The following is a 23,439-nucleotide window of genomic DNA, read 5'->3' on the forward strand; positions in this document are numbered from 1 at the left end:
TCACTTTATCATTTTCTACTTTATTACTTCAAATTAACAACCACGATAAAGCTCAAAAAAGTCCAATATTTACACAGGAAAAAAGTACAAAATCCCCCCCAAAGTTCTTCAGGTTTTTTTTTGTTTTTTTTAAATTACAAAGTAATAAAAAGTTTTGCTCTTTAATTAAAAAAAAGAGAGACAGTAAGAGGGGTAAATAAATTAGGAAAAAAATAGGGAGGAAAAATAACGTGTTAAATAGAAAGGATAAAAACAAACAAAACAAAGACTAACCCCACCCTCCCCACCCTGCCAACAACCCATCGGCTCCACACTACAGTGACAGTGTGTCTGCTACAGGCCATAGGTCGCAGTGGTAATCATTGTGTTTCAAAGCCCCAAGTGCCACAAAGCAGCTTGAGTATTCCTAAATTATATTTAAAAACAACTAAGGGGGGGGGAGGGGGGGAGATGGGTGGGAGAGGGCAGGAAGGGATTGTGCATGTACGGTGGATCTTACTTGAGGTTACATGAGGGAAGGAGAGAGCAAGAGCCATGGCTCTGAAAGAACACCAAACTCCAGTTTCTGTGCACCCCTCTCTTCTCCTCAAGTCCCACACTCTCTCCGCAGGAATTAAAACAAGTTTTAATTAAAAAAATAAAAAATAGAAAAACACGCACAGCCAGACGAAAAAAAAAGACCCCGCTGCAGGAATGGGAAGTGTATTTCTCCCCGTATTTCAGCTCCAGCCTTCCCACCCTCCATTGGGCGCAGGTACCTCTCCATAGAGGTCCCTTGGCTTATGAGGGCCACGCAGATCATGGAAGTCTGGCACTTCTCCCAACAGGCAAAAAAAACCCACAGAGAAGCCACCCAAGAAAAGGAAGCCCAAGTCAATGATTAGACTGTTGCCACAATTCCCCTCACAGCTTAAAATTCATTTAATGCTTGAGAAAATAAATTCTGTTATAGTAATAAAAATCAGACTTCTACCATCAAGCATGGCTGGAATCTGATTCCCTCCTGGCCCACAAGGCTCCTGAAAAAAACAAATAAAAAATAAAAATAATAATAAAAAAAAATTTCCCCACCACCCTACCCTGCCCTCAGAAGAAAAGGAGGGCAAAGTCAAAATTTATATGGCTAGAAACCACATGATTTGAAAGTAATAATAAAAAAACAAAGCAGGAGAAGAGAACCCAGAAGAAGGTGGGGGGGAAGAGAGAAAAAAAACAAAACCAGGAGCAGAGTCAGGAGAAGGAAGTGGGGGTGACCGGTGCAGGCAGCAGTAGGGCCAGGGTGGGGCTGGGGGCAGCGGAGGTGTTCTCACACGGCTCCCACGTCGTCAACTGCTTGGAGGTGCTCACGTTGGGGGACACAGGCAGCCCTCTCTGAAACGGCTCACACCAGCGTGGGGGCACAGCTTGACTCCTCGTCGTTGGCAAAAAGAAATTGTCAGGTTTTTTTTGTTGGTTTTTTGTCTTTTTTAGTTTTTTGTTTGTTTTTTGGGTTTTTTGTTTTTTAAAAGAAAAATACAGTGAAGACACTATGAAGAGAATTAGAAAGAGAGAAAAATGGAAGAGATGTTAGGGAAAAAGGCTTTTCCCAGCACTTCCAATGCCAACTGGAGTGTAACAAATCAAATCAGCCCTTTCTTCCACACTCCTGCCACCCCTCGGAATTACCTTGTCCAGCTACTGTTGTTTCCTCTACAAGAGGCACTCACTAGCTGTGCAAAGTCTCACATACTCAGCACCCTCCTCCCCAACACTATCACACTGCCAGAAAGGCATTCATTAGGAACTACCAAAATGGCTCCCTGGCCCAGCACCTTCTGCACCCACCCCACCCTCTTGGAGAAATGGAAGCTACCTTCACACCCAAGATAATCCATCCCCTCAAGGTTTTGGCTGCCAACCCTCTGAAGCAAAAAAAAAAAATAATCTCAAAGTAAAGCAAAGGGAAAGGAAACATACCAATTCGACACAGCAACATCAAAGCCTTAATCTAATCCCTAATGCCAGCAATTCCCTCCTTGAGGGACCCCAGGCATGAGGGCATGCTCACCTAAGCAAACACTGGTCCAGTGGCAATTGCTCCTCACTTCCCAAGGTGATCAAATGGCACACTTGTCTAAGAGAAAAGAAAGAAGAGGTAAGGGATGGAGAGGAGGAAAAAGGCACAAAGGACACCAAAACAGAGAAGCTGTGTGTTCCTCTCAGGACATCCTCCTTCCCAACTCCCTCCCAAGAGTTTACTGTTCCACTTCTTCAAATCTCTGCAGTCTGGAAGACAACCAGATGAAGGCTTACTCCAAGCAAAGCAGAGCTAAGATGACAGTACTAAGCATGGCCTCCAGAAAACACATAACTGAAGAGTGAAGGTGTAACTTGGTACCATTCCCCTCACCACACTAGAAGCTTCAGGCTCATGTCAGCTCCAGCAGATCAGGTAAAAACTGCTGTGGGGCCTGTAGTCCTTCCAGGACAAGCAGACCAAGGCCACGAACATCGCAGCAGGGACTCACCTGTGATGCTGAAATCCGTGACACTTCTTGCCGCCCTGTGAGGTCAGATGAGGAGACATTGGCAGGAGCTCCTCGGTGTAACCTCATGCTGACCTTCCGCTCCCTGTCCACTCTTGAGATTGCTCTGGGGGACGTGTTTCCTGTTGGGGCAGAGAAATGTGAGACAAGAGTCAACAATCCAGCCAACAACAGGGGCGGCATGCTCCTCCAGCTCTCCCACCCCACTCACCGGACTGTTGGATTCGGGAGGTGGGGGTGGAGGCCATGGGCTCAGTGACATTGCGAAGACGGTTGGCAGTGGCTCCAGCAGGCGGGCCAGGGGGCAGCGCTCGCGTGGCTGACCCCCGGAGTTGCCCCATCCTCTCTTCTCGCTCATGCTCTCGCCGCTCCCGATCCATATCCTCAGGGTTCCGGGCTGCTCCCTGAGGAGGAGAGAAACCCCCATGCCACGCATGGCTGTCAGGCAGGAGAGACCGTAGCAGCCCCATACAGAAGAAAAACTGTGCGCCATCACGCCAACAAAGCAGAGTTCCATCCCCAAAACATGTTCTCTCCCCACCAAGGGCCTCATTCTCTTCCATGAAAAAACAGGGAAGAAAGCAAACGGTACTACAGCTATTACTGCCATCCACGTCTGTATCCAACCTCCAAATCTAGTTCTCTCCTGAAAAAAAATTATTTCTACCTACCTATAGATCTATTGACACACATGTTCCAACAGACACACTCACTAACACAACAGTAGCTACACCTCCCCAGTTAGCACCATGAAACAACTCTGCCCCTTTTCACTCTGCCTGCTCCCCTTTCTCAAGTTGCTCCCCAGGGGCAAGTACAAATGGCAGGCAGTTTCCAACTTCCCTCCCCCATCCCCATGATACAAATGAACCCCTGTCCCTCCAGCCATTTTGCCACAGACACTTACAAATTTAAGCATGTTCCAGTCAAAGACGTAGTCGTAGGAGAAGCCTTGGCGGTGGAAGAGGTTGCGGAAGAGCTGCCGTAGGTATGAGTAGTCAGGTTTATCATCAAACCTCAGTGAACGGCAGAAGTTGAGGTATGTCGAGAACTCAGCTGGAGAGAGCAGAGAACACTTGGCTGTTGAACACCATCCAACCCCCCTGGTGTCACCGCAACCTTTCAGCGGCAGCGTGCTGGACCAGGATGGCACAAACACAGAGCTATGTAACAAGAATGGAGGCTGCCAGTCGCAATACTTTGGCCAAGATCACCCCCTTCCTGGTTTTACCAGGGGAAATGCTCATGCATCTCTCTCTTTCTGGCTCCTTCTCCAAGCAAAAGGTAGCAAGTCACAGAGCCTGCTGATGGACAGTAACAATGCACGTCTTAAAAATAGGTGGAGGTGAGCTTTGGGAAGCTCAGCTCAGACCACAGGTCCTTCTAGCTCAGTAGCCTGTCTTTAGCAGTGGCCAGTAGACGGCTACAGAGGAGAAAGCTTTAAGTATCTGGCTGTGTGAAGAACGACACCATTTTGTTTTGAAGCTAGGAGCCAGCTTTGTTTCTCTTCCAATACAAGAACTACGGCCACCAAATAATCAGCTCCCATCCAAATTTCTGGATGCATAGTGAGTGTGTAGACTTCTATCACCTTTCAAATCACCTTTTTTCTAGGATCCAGCAAATTCATTGCTTGTATAGAAATCATCTCACCTCTGATCACCCTTTTGGCCTTTTCCTGGACCTTTTTACAGTTCTGCCAGATCTTTTCTGAAATAGTGGGATGGACCAGAGCTGCAGAGTGCATGCAGGGTACAAGTGGGCCATGGGTTTATGCACACTGTTTGGGCTTCCTTTTCTTTCCTAGTAATTCCTAATACCTCATCTGCTTTCCTCAGTAGCCAGTAAACACAAAGTTGATGCTTTCATAGAACCACCTACTGTAACTGCTCATTGATGAATGGCACTAGTCAGCTCAGAGCCTAGTATTCTGCATATGACAGAAGGACCAGGCCGCCTCTTTTCCCTCACACACATTACTCCATGCTTACCTACAAAGAACTGCATTTGCCACTTCATTGTCTGGTTATTTCTGAAATTCATCACACTTGGCCCTCATCCTCATTATCCGGTAAAAACTGAGGATCATCAGCACACCTTCTCACCTCGCTGCCCACCTTGCTTCCAGACTGTTCCTGAGGTCCTGAAGAAGATCCCTCTCAGCACTCTCATGCCCTTACTAACACAAGGCTCTACTCTCCACAAAAACATTTCCCACTTCTGAACCAGAACTGTATCACCACTGGTCTCTTATCCTTCTCATCACTAGTGTCAGCAGCACATCCTGGTCTGGGGGTACTGGTCATTGCCCTTCAGGAGTCAGTGCTCCATGGGGTTTCAGCAGGAAAGCAAGCCACACATCAGACAAGACAGCCATCAAGATCAGAGCACTTACAAGGGTACCCTTTGCAGAGCACCTCAATGGGCGTTGACATCTTTTTCTCGCTGATCCTCTCGTACTTTTGGCGCTTGGTGGCAGCCTTAAGGCCCTGCCAGGGCAGCGAACCCAGGTTGAAATACATGAGCACATAGCCCAGGCTCTCCAGGTCATCACGGCGACTTTGTTCTGTGAGAAAAGTTACAAAGGGGCAAGGAGTGAGTAGCAACCAAAACTGCTTTGGCAGCCCCACAGCTTTGGAGGTGCACAAGGAACAAAAGAAACAACGCCTCTCTGTTCTTCAGTAGATTTCTATGGATAGACAAACTTGCAGAAGACATTCCAGCACAAATTCCTGTGGGGATGTTCATATTGCAAGAGTTAAAGCACTCCTCTCCCCACACAGCCCAACCCACTTCATAAATGAATAATTACTCTGACTACCTCCTCACTTGGGCAAGCCCTAATTCACACAAGAATTCAACAGCTCAAGAAGTGCTGCAGTGACACTGCCTGCTCCCAGAGGAAGGGCACCTAACACTTCTCCACCCAGATTTATACTTCACCCAGGGGATTAGTCATGATGGAAGTACTCATGAAAAGACAAAGCTAAAAGAGGTAAGCCCAACACTACCCTTTCAAACTCATCTTCTAATTAATGTGCTGATACTCTTTACACAAGGCAGAAATGAGGAACTAGCGACCCCTTCTTGTGGTAAACAACTTTGTTCATAGTTTAGAGAAGCCTAACGTGTAATACTGTACAAAGATCTTTCTGGATTGGTGGCATTTTTCAAGCTGTGGAGGAAAGAGGCATGAATACAGAAGTACACTTTGAACCAAAGTTTCCCCTCCAAACAGGGGATGACTGTGTAACTGGTGTAACTACCAACTCTACTCAGTTGCCCTCAATATGACATGCTAAGGGCCCGCTTTTAGATGCTTATTTACAAGAAAAAAAAAAATTGTTTCCCCAAACAAAAACATTCCACATTGAACTTGTTCTCTGGAATGGACAACCCATTTTAAGTTTCAAGTTAGCTCAAGATGCAGCTGAAGCAGAATTGCAGCAACTGAAAATGTTGACTGTTATCTTGTGAAACTCCTCCCAGCTCCTCCAACATGCTTACAAATTCATCTGTAAGTTCTGCCAAGAAGCTCTTGCCCTTATTCTCCTCCCAAATAAAATATAACAGACACTTTGGAGAAAGTAATTTACATCTTGAAGAGGACAACAACTTATATAGGTAACAGACAGCCAAAATATGGCTTGAGGGAGAGCACAGGGTAAAGACTAAAGAGATTCATCTATTACATTGATTTATAACTACAGCACATTTTGCTGGATTCAGTGCTATGCCATGGAGGATGCTGCAGATTATGTATTGGCCTGTGGGTTAATTCTCAGTATCAGTTACATGCTACCACCTGCCCCATTCAAAGGCCAGCAGGTTATTACAGCTACCCCTTCCTCCACTAGCTGAACTGAACCCTGATGAAGGAGTAGCTGTAGCAGGTCACAGATCTACATGTCCAGATGTACAGACACAAGCTGTGGGTCACCACAGACCCTTCTTCCTCCTGCATTTCTCTTATAACCTCCTAGTAGTTTTGAGAACTAGGGTGCTTGCTAAGTTAAAAATATCGGGGGGGGGGGGGGGGGGGGGGGGGGAAGGGAAACAAACAAACATTGTGGTTGCAAAAGAAAAGGAGGGTCTCATCGCTCCATAACCAGGAGGAGAGAGCCTTTGGGTCAAAGCATGTGAAATGCCAAGACAGGAGTAGAGGAGAAAGCAGCCCTGCAGATCCCCGAAGTGTCTTATTTTCAGCATGCAGAAATAACGTAATTTTTTGAGCCTAACTTACTGCCTCAAGTTGCCCGCTTTAAAGGGGCTAATACTTCCTAATCTTATCAGGCTGCTGCCAAAGATAACTACACGACTGGCTGTGAGATATTTAGATGCTATGCAGGGTGCAGCAAAAAGAAACCCGGTTTTGCATTTGGCCTAAGATTAGGATACACGTACTCTCAGAGGGCCATGATTACACACTACACATGTAAGTAAATAAAACTAAACAATATTTGATAATGACCTACATCCCGAGACAGGAGGCGTGTGGAAATGGAGTCAGAACACACATCCAGGACCTGAAAGCACAGGAGACATGGGTAACATCAGTCCTGCAATTTGCCAGCCATTGACTTATGCATTCTGTAGCTTTAAAGCCTGTAACTGCAGGTTCCTCATCTACAGCATGGTGGTACCCCTCAGAGGAGTACAGAAAGGCAAAGCAGGAACCAGAGAAACCTACTGAAGCAGCAAATCAGCCTTTTAGGAATAAATTGGGATCTTGTCTCCAAAATCTTGCTTGAACTCCACACTGCTTAGGGCAGGCTGGACCATACACCTTCACTTGGGTGGAGCACAGCAGCTTTGAGCACAGCTACCAACCCCATCCAGAACAGGATATGTTCTGTGTAGGCACAGTCCTAGTGATTTGAGGAAGGCCAAAGTTACAGACTTGAGGTTAGGGAGCCTTAAGTTGGTGGGGGAAGCTATAAGCCCTTACCAGAGGCAATGAGAGGCGTTACAAAGTCAAACTGGACAGCTCACTATCATCCATTAGGTGCATGCAAACACACCTTAACTGTGCTTTAACACAGCAACATGATCAAGGAAAAACAATTGCAAGCATTACACCTAACTACTAAAATACTGCATGATAAATCTCTGATTTCATTGCATCCCTGATGTCCAATACCTATGGTATATGTGGTCACTATAGTCCACTTAAACAATTTCAGTGAGATTCAAATTATTACAATTCTGAAGCACCAACATGCTAAGTCACAGCTGTCAAGGTACCTCAAAACATTGTAGCTGTCTTTCACCTGCAACCCTAACTACAAGATCCTGAATTAAACCTTGGATGATGCTGAAGAGAACAACAGTTCCTACAGCCCATTTGTTTGTTTCATCTTCAGTTACTACTACACATCTCCAAATTTTTTTTTTTTTTGCCTGGCTTTATATAACAATTTCAAGATACTAGATAACATCAGACAACAAAACTGGAGTAATTAAGAGTTAGAAGAAAAAAAAAAAATCACCTCTACACACCAAAGAAACATTATTCAATATCATTGCTTTCCTCTTTTAGAAGCTTGACAATCATTTAATAACTCTCACAGCATTCCTGGGACACAGGAAAAAAAGAAAAAAAAATAATCTCACTTCATCGTTTGAAAAGAGAAACACGGTGACATGAACGCATGCCTAGGGTGAGTCAGTCCAGAAGCTGTACAGTCATGACCTATGACACCACATCACACTCCCTTCTCCATTTCATTTCAGCTTTGCAGCTCTCCTACAACACACAGGGGACTGCTACTTTTATAAGACAACCTTTCCTCCCTCACTCACAAAACCCCATCCAACAGAAAACAGAGGATTGCCTTCCCACACAACCCAGCAGACCTCTCAAACCCAACCCACCCTGCAAGCAATCTCCTGCCAGTTCCCTCCCGCTCCCAGGGAGGTTCCCAGCCAGCCCACCCCCTCACTCCCTTCCCAAAGCACGGTCCTCAGCAGCAGTGTCCAGGGTGAGCAGGACTGTGAGTTACCTGGGGAAGACACGCTTGGGCAAAGACAGGAGACTGAGGGGACTGGTTACCTTGGACACAAAGTTCATGAAAAAACATGTTTCTTTGCAGCCTGAAGGGCCTCCTGCTCCCCCAGGACAGTGCTTCCCTCCACCCCAGTACTATCCAAAGTGATGCTGTTCCCATGCAGGACTCCCTAGAAATCATCTGTCTTCACTGGAGCCAGCTCAGCTGCAAGCAGTCTTAACCAAGCAATGTTTTCCTGACTACATATTTAGATCTGAATTTCCACATGCTGGGACTACACTTCCCCTTCCTCTCCCCACTGCATGTCAACAGCATTTAAAAACACACAGAAGTCTGGAATGGGCGACAAAGGGCAAGATGAGAAGAACTTTATGATCTGCACAGCCTACGCTGATGCCATCTAGGATGTGCATTTGAGGAGGAACTGCCCCCTGCCTCCTGTTCTCCAGACAGAGCCCACCAGGCTTCTTGCAAGGCTGTCTCCTGGGCACCCCTGGGCATCTTCTATTTCAGACTTTACAAGCTCCTGAGGGTGCAAGGGACTCTTATTCCCAGAGCATGTGAAAATTGACTGGAATGCGTGAACCAAAGTCTGCACAGTCCAATGACTCCTCCAACAGTAAGTCTCCAGCTGTGGAAACCCTCCCCAATCTTGCCTCCAACTTTTTCCCCCCAGTCACTGGGAAAAGAATGTGTTTCCTCCAGACATCGGAATGCCCAATCCTTAGCTTGCACATTCAAATAAAAGGCATTTATTCATTTGCTATTCCTGTCACATGAATACCCCAGCACCTGGTTCCTTTCCTCTCCCTAAACCACATTAATGTAACATTAAGACAGAGAATTTAGTCTCTGAAAAATCACAAAATTCAGAGTGATGGCTCACACGGCAACGCTGCTAACTCACAAACATGTCTGTCATACACCCTGTAGCAAGGTCTTGAGAAACTGGAACTCCAGCTGCAACCCTGACACCCCCATCCCCTGTCCTCTGTGTAAAACAAGTAACATTTATGCCATTCAGGGGAATGAGCTGCAACGCGGAGATAATACACCCAAGACCTGTTGCACAGAGTAACTCACACCCAGACCTTGCCAAAGCAAAGGGCATGAAGAGAGTGACGGCTGTGCTCAGACTGATGGCATATGCAATTTGACCTTGGATTAGTGTTCAGACATTGTTTCTTTATCCTGATACACAAGCCAAGCACCAGTAGTAAAGGGCTAAGTCGGGACGGAATGAATAATAACATCCTTTAAAAAAAAGCCAACTCCACAACCAGACATTTAGCCTCTCGTGATCTGTTCATACAGAGCAGGCACACACAAAAGAATCGACAGACATAGTAGTGAGAATTATTTTGTGCATGTCTCCTTGCGGCAGTTACCATGGCTGTGGAAATCTTGACTGAGAATTCAATGGAGAGTCAGTTATATATAAGCAGGTCAAGCCAAAATACAGAAGACCAACTCGGAAAGCTCTACAAGAACTATTTTTACTACACGGAAGAGGTCAAGAGATCACAGCCCACTCTCAATGCACAACACTCCCCATTTTGATATAAATAAAGCATTTTCAGTCTACAGTTATACAGTTATTAAGCAAGGAAGATGGTGGGAAACTGCTTTAATTTCTGCAGGTCGAGTCTTGACTCCAGATTTCTGAGAAACCATCTGCAAGAGGGGAGACTAGGAAGCTTTCCCTAGGAAGAATGAGGACACAAAATCCTGTGGAAGCTGTTAGTTTAAAAAGGTTTGAGTTTCTTGCTCTTATTTTCTAATTCCCAGCTTACGCATTTCAGAAGGTCTCCCAGAAATACAGAGCTACAAGCACAGCAGCTACTTTCCTAGCTCTGCAGGCAGGGCAGCTTCAGTGTTTCTGCTCTTCAGATTTGCCAATCAGTAGTGGAACAAAGTCCACCTGCTCAGAATGAACCCTATGGTAACTGTGAAAGCTTTGCACTTGTGGACAGGCAAAGTTTAGCTGAAGTCTGCAGGGGAAAGAGGTCACACACCAAAGAGAATTTTCCATTCAGGGAATGAAAGAGAGAACTGCAAGAGGTTTTCACTGTTCCTCACAGCAAACAGGTGTTGCGCATCAGGGGCTCATTCCTAGGACAAGAGTTTGGGTGACTTCAGGTGGTTTAAGCACTGTGGGTACTAACCCACAGAAGATTTTTACAAAACTTGGGATGATGGCTATCACCAGTGTAATAATACTCGGCTGAACTCAGGACTCTTTCCCAGTCTATTTTTCATCCCACAGTACTAGCCATAGACACTGAAGGCAGAGCCCTACCTCCCTAAAGCTGTCTCAGTCTCCCTCAGTGGTGAACAGGGCAGTGTGGTTCACAGACGCACACATAATCTGAAGACCCATGACAGCCAATCCTCAATCACAAAACCTGGTTGTCCAGGCATCATGAAGCTTCCCCCCATTTCAGCTTCTTGTACATTTCCAGCACATGACTGTCCCCATTCTCAGTGGTGGGTAACAGGAATATCACCATATTGCGGTGTGCCTGTATCCTCCAGCTCTGACACCTACAGAATAAGGCACTCAGAAGCCAACAAGAAAGGTTTCAACGGCACATATCCCTAAAGGCTCAATGCCTGTGAATGTCTCCTTTATGTATCTAATCAGCCTGCAAAAATTGCGCAAGGCCAGAATCAGTAGCAGCAGAGTCGGAGAGGTCACCACCTTGATGCTAAACAGGGCCCCCCACTGTCCTAAGCAGTGCACAAACACGTACTGGTAGACAGTTTCTGCCTTTAGGAGCTCAGAGTGCCACAAAAGGCAGGACAGGTAACACAGGCGTAACAGTTAAAGTTATTTGCCCGAGGCAGGTCAGCAGCTGAGCCAGGCACAGAACCCAGCCCCCTCCTTCTGGGGACACATGACCTCCCCTGGAAAGCCCCACCAAGGGGCAACAGTAGGCTCACCAATTCCCAGGTGGGTGTTGATAGAGGCGTAACGGGCTGTGCCAGTCAGATTCTTGTTTTCCCGGTAAGGGATGTGCTGGTGGGTCCGGGCGTCTCGGTACTTCTTGGCCAAACCAAAATCAATGATGTATACTAGGTTGCCTTTTTTGCCGAGGCCCATAAGGAAGTTGTCTGGCTTTACATCCCGATGAATGAAGTTCTTGGAATGAATGTACTCAATACGGCTGATCTAGAGTGGGGAATAAATAAATAGTGAGACAAGCAAGAAGGAAACTTGCCATAACTGCATCTGTTAAAAACAGTACCCTTTCCAGGACACTGGCCTGTGAGAGTACAGAGAATATTGAGATGACAGCCAAGGAATAGACACCCTCTGGAGACAGAATGAGATGGAGACTGAATTCAACCCTGCGCACCAGCTCAGTCCTCCATCTAGGGAGGTCACTGTCAGCAGCACAAGGAAGGAGGAGAAGCAAATTTGTACAGACCAAAACTTCGAGCTTCAGCACTGACACTAGCCAACTTTCAAACTTAACCAGGTTGGGAAAGGAGAAGGTCCAGAACAGCTAAGGGTCTTAAAGCCAGGACGTGGGCAGTTCAGTTGAGACAGGTAGTGATGCCAATCATTCATCATGCAGACAAAAGCATCTATGCATGCAACACTAACACAGGGTGAGCAGCAGGAGAAGGAAGGAGAGATGGAGATCAGGAAAAGCCAGTGGTGTCTAGGTTCCAGACCCCCAGCTTTACCGAGATACAGAAACCTGGCAACCACTTGCTGCTAAATGAAAAAAGCCTGGGATATAGCAGTTCTTGAGCAGAGACGATGGGGGGATGGGGGAAGGGGGGTGCGGGGAGAAAAAAAAAGAAAGAAAGGCATGGAAAAGAAGAGTAGGCATAAATGCTTCAGAGGAAACTCACCATCTGGTCTGCCAGGAGCAGAACTGTCTTGAGACTAAATTTGCGGGAACAGAAGTTGAAGAGATCTTCCAGGCTGGGCCCCAAGAGCTCCATCACCATCACATTATAGTCCCCCTCTGCTCCACACCACTTAATGGAGGGGATACCCACTGGGGAAAGAGAAAGATTAAGCCCACAGAACAGAGGAAAACTGCTGCATCCCCTGCTGAGAAGATCATATGTAGCACCAAATCATTTCCTTTCTAAGGCCTTCCAGAATTATTTCCTTCTTCAACCACTCCTCCAGCCCCATCCTTTCCTCCCCATCTCACCTCCTCCCTGCATCATCTTGTAGAACTTGCTTTCAATGTGGAGCTGGGGGTGCTTGGTTTTGACACATTCCAGTTTGATGGCCACCTCTTCACCAGTCGCAATATTGGCTCCTGCATAGAAATGAGGGTGAAATGAAGATTGTGCAAGCTTCCACTGAAGCTAAACGGTTTTTACAAGGCCTGTACAGATGCCAAAACCTTAAGATTTGCCCTGAAATTTATTCTCTGTGACAGAAATGAGATTCAGCTGCTTCAACCTCATACAGAGTTTCCAGCACTGCCATTTACAAAGGCAAGCCCAGAGGAAGGCACAGGAATAGGAAACCAGCTCTGATCTTGCAGCTAGGCTCGAACAACAGTCCTACAGTACGTTACCTGCCTTGTTATCTCAAAAAATGGCAGACTTTGGGAGGTCAATCTGTATGTATCAGCAGTACCTAAACTGAGTGGAAGTTTTAGCTTATTATATACCTAGCCCCTGAACCCAAGCCAGCCCCCCAGACAGTGATATGGAACACCTCTTGCCAAGCAAAATCACTGGTTACCTCAGGTACATCGTTTCAACAGAGCCAATTAGTTCAGGAGGAGACATTGTTAACATTCCCAGCTACCTCTGGTTTCTCCATAGCCCTGACCTGCTCAATACAGACAATTCCCAATCTCCAGCTTCTCCCTCTCCTGGTAGCTTTAATAATACCTTTACCTTTTGCCAACACATAAACATTTGCTATATCCTAAATTAGAAGCATGAAGAAATGAACTGAATCCAGTACTGAATTAAGCTACTCTGATGCCGTTGTTGAAGGTATTGCTAGATAGTTTGCAATGACACAAAACCACCACCCCCCACGCACTCCTTTCTGAAAAGAATGGAGCTACCAGCCACAAAAGCCAGCACTCTGGTCCCAAAGTGCACTCTCAAAGGAAGAACAGGCTGGTCTATCTCTTGTACTAGCTGAGAGGATTCCAGATGTTTCACATCATCCTAAAATGGAAAGAATTAAGATCTGTACACAGGTCACGGGAATGACACTCAAGACTTGCTTCTCTCTTCTCCCCTTCCACGCCTGCCTCACACACAGAGACAAGCCCTTCCTCGTATCTGGAACTATTAAAAGTTCCACTCAAACACAAATCAGAGAGCAGCTCTGATCACAAATGACTTATGAACACTGTCATAAAATAAACTGCTCCAGAATATGCATGTCAAACATGAGCTGGAGTCAAAGGTGATGTTTTGTAGATATCCCATAGCTAGCCTTGGTAGCTCTGGTTAATTCGTTCCTTCTGATCCCTGTGATAAGACTTTCAGAGTCCACAAGGACAGCTGTGGATACACCTCTCTATCCAACCTCTTTCACACACTGCCTCCAGAGCCAGGGACCAAAGAGAAAAAGGAAATGTTTACACAACTGGATTCCTTCCCCCCTTGGATCCTAAAGAGATCCATCTCCCATTCTGTACAAGCCAGAACTCTTCAAAGTTAGCCAAGAGCTGCCTGCTAGCAAAAAGACGTCATCTAGATACTATAGCACCGGGTCGAGACAGACAAGATGCTAGGAATTTGTAAGAGAGGAACACAAACGATTGGGGCCTAGAGGGATTGATTTACTAAGAAAGATTAAAAGAGCTAAATATGTAACATAGACAAGAGATACAGCTAAGAAGGGTGGGGAGGAAGAATGGGACATGACAACAGTCTGCAAATATTTGAAGGCTGTAAACACTAAGGAGGGAGAGGAATTATTTAGGGTGCTCCGAGGGAGGAGAAGGAGGAGCAATGGGATGAATTTAATGAAGGTTTTTACTCAAGATCCAGGAGAAGGGAAAGGGAAAAAGCCATCCTGAGAGCTAGAGCCATTTGTCCAATGGTTACTTTGGAAAGATGCTGTCATTTTCCAACTTAAAGCTGCTCACCAGCAAAACAAGCCTCTACATTCCCTTTACTCCCCCACAGGTCCCTTCTTACAAGCATTAGGAGTGCAAGGAGGAAAAGGGCAGGAAAAGGGGCTCAGATCACAGGAAGAACATGGCCCTGGACTAGCATCTACCTTTTAAATCAGTGTTCAATCACTAGCCTTCATTCAGCATGGACCCAGGACATCCAAAAAGATGAGTGCTTCCTCCCCTTCTTTCTTTCCCCTGCCTTTGACAAGACTTTCCTCCAAAACCTCTGCAGCAGCCTCGTCTGTTCCCTAAGGGAATTTTTACCTCTCCTAATCTACCTGCTGACCCACAAACACTGAGGAGCACTCATGAGACTTCTGGCAGTATTAGCATTTCGAATGAGCCCTACCCCCAGAAGCTGAACAGTGGAAAGATGAATGAGTTCTCATCTCCACATTACCCTGCATGTTTAGGAAGATGATGAAGCATCCATCCACCAGGCTGTCTGCAGATGGGGAGTGTTATCTGCCAGCATATAAAGCAGGAAAAGGGAAAGGAGGTGCAAGTATCAAGAAAACTTAGATTCTGCAAAATGTGAATATGCCATTCAAATGGTCAACATGATCTTCAGCCCCACACTCTACATAGCCCAAACACAGGTGTTAGTCTCTTAGAAGAAACAAAACCCTGTGGCCTGCAACAGCAAAAGTAGGACCAATCAGACCTAATGGCGAGCCAGTCTTTGCTGAGGGTGTCTCTGACTGAACACTTCAGGCTCACCCCACCCCCTCCCCAAAACCCACTATGTCTTCAGGTTGCTCCCTCTACCATTTCTTGGCTAGAGATCTACCCAGACTGAGACCACCACAAGTGAGGAAGGAATTCAAGGGCAGGAGTCTTCCTGATCCTTTGTTCCACACTTCAACCACCACCTTTTTTAAAGATGCAAGTACAAACGCAACAGTTCTCTGCTCCCTTTCCAGACTGGAAAGCATCACGTTTCAGACAAATGAAGTAGAGCCTGCCTAGCTTCAGCCACTTGAGAGACGTATGTAGGATTGGGGATAATTTCTAACATCCACCTCCAGTCTCGCTCTGCTGTGGGGGCTGCACAAATTCAACTCATTCATCACGAGCTGTTTGAAACAAGCCCCGGGGACAGAGGATGTCACCGGCTAAACAGGATCCTTTCAGCGTGGAAGCCTTTTGCTGCATGTCTGATACAATAAACGCCACCCTCCTTGCGCACCGGGCAAGCCAACAGGCACAGCCCTTCACTCTCCCCACCGCTGGCTCCCCTCTCAACAGCAAGAAGAATGGAGGGCTGCGAACAGATGGAAGAAGTCAGACAGGGCGAGAGAGAGTTAACAGGCCAGGAAACAAAGGGAAGGCACTCCCCGCCCAGCAAGGGAGGAGCCTGCCACCAGGAACTGTCCCCAGCCAGCCCAGGTCCCAGCATGCTTTGTCTGCCCAGCTCCTCTCCACCACCAGTGTGCATCCCAGCCCAGAGATTGCTACCACGTTCAGCAACCCTGCCTTGCCTCTTGGCCAACACCTCTGACAAAGCACCTCTCCTCCGGCAGCCCAAAGGTCTCTGCAGTTCCTCTGCAAACTGGGGTTTGCTCTTCTGAGTGAGCATTTTTAAAGGCAAATGGGCTAGCCAAGGCCCATGGACAGCCTGATCTCATTTCTCACCTTCCCAAGCCAACATGGGGTGAACATCCCCCTTTAGCACATCTATCCCCCGAGGCAGGGCATGGAAGCAAGGCATTGTGCTTTAAGACCCAGCTAAGGATTAACAGATATCCATCCTTTGTGTTTGCCCATGTAGAAATTAGAGTTTCCTTCTGGCAGGAAAGCCCCAAAACAAATTCCAAGGAGCACAGCATGCAGTAGCTGCTGGTTACAGAGCAGGTGAACAAACTAACATCCTGAAAAAGAGAAGCTGAGGATAAACCGTAGAGCCCATGCTCACCTACAGAGACAGAAAAGGCTTTTCTGTCCCTGCTCTGTCTCCACACCATCATTGAGAGAGAACTGGGAGGTGAATCTGGTGCAGGAGAGAAGTCCTCATGAATGAGTTTCTCTGTCTGCAGAGCAGACCATGAGAAGACAGGATGAGCACAAGCATCCTCCAGACGCAGCATCAGAGACTACATGCCTGATCCCTCCAGGCTGGGGAGTCACCCAGGCTCCAAGAAGTCTCGCTATCACTGCTTCAAAACACACTGGCTTGCACCTCAATGAACATCACAAGGGCTTTGATACTGCATTCAAGTAACTTGGCTGAACTCGGCAGCTGGAGGCATTCTGCTGCCCTCGCCACACTAGGGCACTGGGGCTTCCTCTGCCCCTCATGTTGTTTGGTTACAGGCAAGGCAGACACAACCCTTTCACCACAGCCTGTTTGCCATGTCCCCTTTGCACAGGTGAACGATCTCTTACATCGTACAGAGAAATACAGTATCAGGCCTTTCCAATCAGTACCTCCCTTCTTTCTCCACATACACGCCAATGTTTTGCTCTTTCTCGACATGTACCCCAACGTTTTGCAATATCCTGGCAATTTATACTGTACTAGAGAGGGTCTGGAAGGCTTCAAGCCCCACCATAGGTGGAAAATGCTGTGTCTGCGCTAACACCTCTCAATCTCTTGCACCTGGGAATTAAAAGCACTGTCAAGAGACACTAAGGCTGGAGGGCCACAGAGGAGTGGCATACAGGAGCAGGCTGCTGTAAAGGAAGCATGCGGTGGGACTGGGATCCCAGATCCATTATTTATCATCTTTGTTCATGCTCTGGATAAAGGTGGCAACAAAACCTGTTACTGCTTATTCCCACAGGATACTTAATCAAGAGAGGCTGCCAACACCAATCGAGAGAATAATAAAGCAAGAGGGAACTGGAAATAAAAGCAAGAGGTAGAAAACAGAAGGTGATTTACAAACACGGGGAAAAGTAATCTGAATTAGAGGTATTCAACAAAAGGAACCCAGGGAGGGATGGGAAGATGTTGCACATCCTAGAAGAGATCTCCCACAATACAGCTGACAGTGCGCTAAGGCCAATTTTGCTACCCGATACAGTGTTGATGATGGGGGAAGCCAAGGAGACCCAAAGCAGTCTATGTAGAGGCATCACATTACAGATCACTCAAGGGTAGCCCTTCACTGCCAGGCACTGGACTTCTAATGCTGTGGAGGCTTCAAGCTGCTCAGCAGATGGACAAAATGGGAAGAACTGAACGAGCAGCAAGAGTGAGGAGTGGTGGATGTACTGGGAAGCAAAACACAACTCAACTGAGCAAATTAAGAGTCAAGGAGCACATGATGACCATCTGTAAATACCCAAAGGGTGCAAACACCAAGAAGGGAGAGGGCAATCATTCTACTGGCCTGCAAGACTACAGCAAAACAGGCAGTGGTGAGAACTAGACAACAGGTAAAGCCACGCCAGCTTCCATGGAGGGATCGATCAGGCTACTGGGTAGTCTCAACACTCTGGCCCCACATGGTTTGAACCAATAAAAATATCATCAGACAAAGCATTAGGGAACGTATCTACACATCAGCATGCTGGCTTGGAAGAACTTCTCCCCAAGTGACCTGCCATGGTAACAGGAAACCTAGTGCCTCATGAGCTCTGTCCATTGAGCTCCCAGCTCAGGCCTTTCCAGATATTAACTCTAAATCCCATTACAGATCTAATAGATCTGGGCCCCAGGACTTTTAACTGGGCTACCCTCCCTGACCTGTTTTAGACCTCCTGGTCTCAGACCCTCTCTCACAGGTGCTGGACCACCTCTTCCACTACCAGTCTTCCCAAAACTTTATTTCTACCCTGAAGGAATAGCTATCTCCTCCCTTTCCACCATCTACTCTGTAAACAGTTTATACCCACACACCCAAGCTCAAGAAAAGGAAGCAAGAGAGCTGCAATAAGGGTGTATGACAAATATGCCCTGAACAGTCCAAATCTAAACCAGTCTAATCAACCACCACTGTGTCTCTCATATCTGCAAGGCAAAGCTGAGCTCATCCCACTTTCTCTGTCATCAGAAGACTGGCAGCAGCTAGCAGCATCCCTTGAAGCTCTTTTTCTCTCCACCACTTCCAACCTTACATGGCACACACAAATATCAACAGGCAAGAAAAACAGCCCCAAAACAATGACGCAAGTGAGAACAACAACCTTACAGGTGGAAGGACAGAGACTCATGCTCACCTAGGTAAATGTCTCCAAATGAACCGCTGCCAATCTTTCTGCCCAGACGGTATTTGTTCCCCACTCGAAGCTCCATGGTTCAGTCGTGCTGAGAAAAGAAGCACAGAAAGCGCAGCGTCAGAGCAGAAACAGGAAGTGAATCATGTAAGACAGTACAGTAGAGACCTCCCCACTAGAGGCTGGGTACAGTTTTTAATCTTGAAATACTTCATCTTCTACAAGGCCTCTGTCACCTCTCCTGGTCTCTTGAATATCCAGGGACAGTAAGAGCTAAAAACGCTGCAGGAACATGACCCTTTCAAGCCTGTTTTCCATGTTCCCATTATGGGAATGAAGGAGGATGGAATCTCTTCCCCACTGTTTCTGTTCAGATGCTGATTTGGGGGGGACACAGGAAATCCCTCCTAAGAAGGTTTCGGTGGGTGATCACACTACTGTGACAAGAGATGGTACTGCTCCTTGTAAACTACAGTGCCTGGCACCCAGACAGTGGTAGCCTCGTGAGACACCAGAAGGGACAGGCACAATAAACCCTGTGAGAAGGAGCACTCTCTAGTCCAGCCCTAGACTAGCACCTCAGTGGCAGTGAAGCACAGGACCCAAGGGCTCTGAGAGCCAGACAGACTGCCAGGAGCAAGCCACTCTGTCAGTCACCCCTAGGCGGGGGCTGGCACAAGGGACAGGGAGGAGGCATCTTGTCGAACTGAACCCTGCAAGGCACGCAATGACTAGAACACCACTTGCTTATCTTCATATGCTTCTGCTGATGGGATCACAGCCTCCTTTGGTCTACCTGAGCCTCTCACTCTCTGCTGCCTACCTAGGTGTGCCGGCTGTTTGTTTTTAGCAGGTCAGGCCTTTCCTCATCCCTTTACCTGAGGTGATTAGCTAACCCTTTGACCTGCTATACCCCATGAACAAGCCCAGGCTTAGCCTACTCACCTTCCACAGAAAACCAACTCGATTGAAGGAACACAGCCACAGAGTTTGTTCTCCCTGCCAACCTCAACTTCTGCTGCAAACATCTTGGCCAAACACAGTTCCAGCAGCTCCCCCTTCAACAGCCCCATTTCCCTCACCCGTTCCATGGCCACCAACTTAATTCTAGTAACTGCAGCTCTTCCTGAGACAGCCAACGTGTCTCCTTTTAGAGGGTTTTGCCACAATCCTAATTTATGCAATGCCACATTATTAGCGTACAAAATGCAGACACAGAGCCTGTTGGGGACAGGAAAGGTGAGGAATGATTCATGTTTTCACAAGTAGGTGAGAGGAACTTTCCCTTGCTGGAGCTCAGTAGGAAAGAAGCATCACTGAAGGAAAGACAGGAGGAATGGCCTTGTGAGACACAAGCACAAAAAAAATAATCCCAGCTACAGGACTCTGGGCATACAATAAACCTAGAGCTGCTTCTCCTGCCCCAGGAGATGGGATTACAGAAAGAGGAATGGACGGGCTGCAGAGACATACAGGGAAATAATCCTATCAAGGTATTCAGGGGACATTGTGAACCCTGAAAGCAGAGCTCCAGTCACCAGAAACCACACACAAAACACTCGGAGGTGGAGTCCCCTCACCTAGTATTTACTTATGCATGTGGGTTTCTGTGCATCTCAAGTCTACAAAACCCTGTGGCTATTTCTGACTTTCTTACTACAAGGAATGTAGGCAGAGCCTTGGGAACCAAACCAGGAGGCAGGCGTACCTGGGTGAGGGCACAGCAAACAGACATGATTTTTATCCGCTGCCTGCTGTTCTGTATAACCACATTAACATACATCTGACTTGCTTACACTCCTACTCCAATAAACGATCAAAGGTCTGTGTCCCTGGGAACCCGTCACACCACTGCCAGGAAGACAGCTCTTGAACCTCCTTCCTTCATGGCCGTGTTTGCCCAGGCCTGCAAACCCTGAGCACTTCCACTCGAGTTCAACTCCCAGCCGGGGCAAGCACAGCCAAGCAAGCCACAGAGGCAGGGCAACAGGTCCCGGTGGGGTCTCCTCCACACCAGGGCACAGCACTTACTGCTCTAAAACACCGCAGTTCCATGCCTAAATTTGGTCCCACCCTTCTGGGACAGGCAGGAGCCAGGTTAAGAAGGGCTTCTCACACAAAGAGGCAACAGCCCTTCTAGCTGATTAAGCAACAGGCTCCAGAGGGGAATCTAAAAAATGCTCCGGGGCGAGGGGGTGGAAGCTGGAAGCAGGATAATGGAGTGAAAAATCATGGTCTCGCACAGCTGTCATTTTGCCTTATCTCCCCCCCAGCACACACACAAGTGTGCTTAGAAAACCTGGGTGGAGGATAGCCACAGAGCAACAGCCTGGATTCATGGTAAGGGGGCAGGAAACACATCCCACCCCCTAACAACTGCTCCAGGAGTTCAAACATCTACCACATTTGCTTCTACTTCACACACATACCCCCATCATCTACAGTTTCCACCCTTATCATCTGATCTTCGGTCTACTATTACAAGACAGAAAATGTTACATATAAAATTTGTATGATTATATATGAAATCTGTATTACTCTCTATATATTATTTATATGTGTAAAATTTTGAAGCCACCCCTCCCTCCTGCCCGCCAACCCCCCCCAGCAGGCTTAACCCCCCCTGCACCGCCACCCTTCCTGCGCTCTCCAGCCAAGGCAGCATTCCCAGGGGCTGCAGGGCAATCATTTAGTTAAACCATTTAGTTTTCCATAAGGGATTAACACACATACAACCTCAAAGCGAGTGTGTGCTCTGCATGAGCGTTTGCATACGTGAATATCCAACATTACACAGACACCTACAATATACTACAGAGCCTCATAATAAAATAGCAAATAAAAAAAATACTATCCAGCCGCCAGTGCTGCTTCCCCACACACACCATTTTGCACCAATCCCCTTTTATATAATATAAAATACCCACGTACAGGCACAAAGGCCATTATATAAACACACGATAGAGTTGATATCATGCTACTGTGCCAGCATTGATGGCGACCAAAGATGCAGGGACCACCTCGGGGTGGGGGGTCAGGAGGGCCACTTCGGCCCCACCTGAGGGGATCGGGAGTGAAAAGATGCCCTGGCTAGCAAAGATCTGGCAAAAGCAAACCCACGGCTCCATAATGGAGGCTGCCGAGCCCAGCACCACTCCAGCTTTCAGTGGAGGTGTGGGGAGCAGGAGCTGCTTTGCCCATAGACCATAAAGGCTTTACATGGCTTTTTGTGCGTGTGTGTGAAGGGAATAAAGAAAGAGGCTGGCAAAACAGTAATTTGAACTGGCTTAAAAATAGGAAGGAAAAAAAAAAAAAAAAAAGAGAAAAATTACGTTTTGATTGAAATGCAAAACATCAAACCCCTCCAGACCCTTTCACACTTACAAAAAGGAGAGCAGCAAAAGCGATGGGGGGGGGGGGGGGGGAAGAAACCCCACGCACAGAACGTTTGGACTACATATGAAGAAATAGCCACAACAGGAAAACGGGGGGAGGGGGGAACACAAAAAAAATAATAATAAATATGTCCCTTACACCCCCACCCCCTACAGGCAAAACACTACGCGAAAACGGCGTTACCCGGGCTGTTATTTTTCCGGGTAGGTAACAAAAAGCAGCCGCCCCCGGGAACGGCGCTGAACTTCCCCTCGCCCCCCCCGCCGCGGCCACCGACCCCCGCCTCTACCGCCCCCCACCCCGCACAAAGGGAAACACCGAGCCCCACACACCCCCCCCCCCCCGCCAGAGGCAGACCCCCTGATACAAGCGACGTGGGGCGCTGGGGAGGGAGACAAGGAGCATCAGTAAGCGGCAAGGGTGGGGGGTTAAATCACTCAGGGGGCGGCCCCCCGCGGGGACCCCCGCGCCCCCCCGCCAGGAACGGCACAGTCCGGCGCGGCACCCCATCCCCGTTCGGCTCAGCGCCGCCGGCAGGCAGGGCCCCGGCAGGGGGAGAAGGGGGAGAAAGGGGAGCCCCCCGCAAATCCGCCGCCGCTGGAGGGGGGAGACCCCCTCCCCGCGCCCCCACAAAGGGGATTTTGTCCCCCGCTGCCCACCCCCGGCCCCGGCCCGGCGCATCGCTCCCTGCCCTCCCCTCCCCCGCCCCCGCCCCCTCCCCCTCCCTCCGCGCACACAAAGAGCCGGAGGGGCCGCCTTTCCCCCGGGGTTTGCGCCCCAAGATGGAGGCGGGCGCCCCCCATACCCACCCTGACGAGAAGGGGGCCGTGTGAGGCTGCTGCTCCGCCAGCTGTCAGGGGGCCAGGCGGCCGCGGCGGGAAGGATGACGGAGGATTGGGGAGGGCTGGTGGCGGCCGTGCCCGGCGCGTCCCTCCTTCGCTCGACTCGGCTCAGCGCGGCGCGGCGCTGCCTGCCGCCTCCCGCCCGCTCGCCGTCCCCTCCAGCCGGCGTGTGCTCGGCACAGCCCGGCGCTCACCCAGTTTCCATTGAGCCCCAGAGCCAAACCCACTGATGTCACCCAGCGCAGCCCCAGCCCTCCTCCTCCTCCTCCGCCCGCCGTTAAAGGCGCAACCGCCCGCCGCCGTTCCCGCCGCCCTGCAGCCCGGCGGCCCCCGTCAGCCCCGGCGAGGGGGAGACCTCCCCGCAAGCACACGGGGTGGGTTTTGG

The 23,439-nt window shown here is 48.3% G+C and overlaps 1 protein-coding gene across 2 annotated transcripts; it reads right to left on the reverse strand.

Annotated features, from left to right (window-relative positions):
- CSNK1E (casein kinase 1 epsilon) lies at positions 1-23,276 on the reverse strand. 2 transcript variants are annotated; one of them, XM_055712607.1, is made up of 11 exons: positions 23,022-23,276; positions 18,820-18,907; positions 12,709-12,819; positions 12,398-12,546; positions 11,477-11,705; positions 4,921-5,091; positions 3,433-3,581; positions 2,737-2,929; positions 2,508-2,647; positions 2,048-2,113; positions 1-1,526 (listed from the first exon to the last, which is right to left on the reverse strand). In XM_055712607.1, exons 2-10 carry the CDS (start codon positions 18,893-18,895, stop codon positions 2,081-2,083), a joined length of 1,251 nt encoding a protein of 416 aa, XP_055568582.1. In that variant the 5' UTR covers positions 18,896-18,907; positions 23,022-23,276; the 3' UTR covers positions 1-1,526; positions 2,048-2,080. The 2 variants fall into 2 exon arrangements, with proteins under 2 accessions (XP_055568582.1, XP_027671864.1); XM_027816063.2 differs by lacking the exon at positions 23,022-23,276 and adding an exon at positions 19,762-21,306.
- Positions 23,277-23,439: the final 163 nt, after the last annotated feature.

This window comes from Falco cherrug, chromosome 5 (genome assembly GCF_023634085.1).
Source record: "Falco cherrug isolate bFalChe1 chromosome 5, bFalChe1.pri, whole genome shotgun sequence".
In the NCBI taxonomy this organism is placed as follows: domain Eukaryota; kingdom Metazoa; phylum Chordata; class Aves; order Falconiformes; family Falconidae; genus Falco; species Falco cherrug.

Bases quoted from the DNA above. Each gene is read 5' to 3' on its own strand.
- CSNK1E (XM_055712607.1), bottom strand. From the start codon at position 18,895: ATGGAGCTTCGAGTGGGGAACAAATACCGTCTGGGCAGAAAGATTGGC. The intron at 3,582-4,920 runs GTAAGTGCTCTG...TGCTCTCTCCAG, and splicing joins GCTCTGCAAAGGGTACCCTT to CTGAGTTCTCGACATACCTC. The intron at 2,648-2,736 runs GTGAGTGGGGTG...CTGCCCCAACAG, and splicing joins CTCCCGAATCCAACAGTCCG to GAAACACGTCCCCCAGAGCA.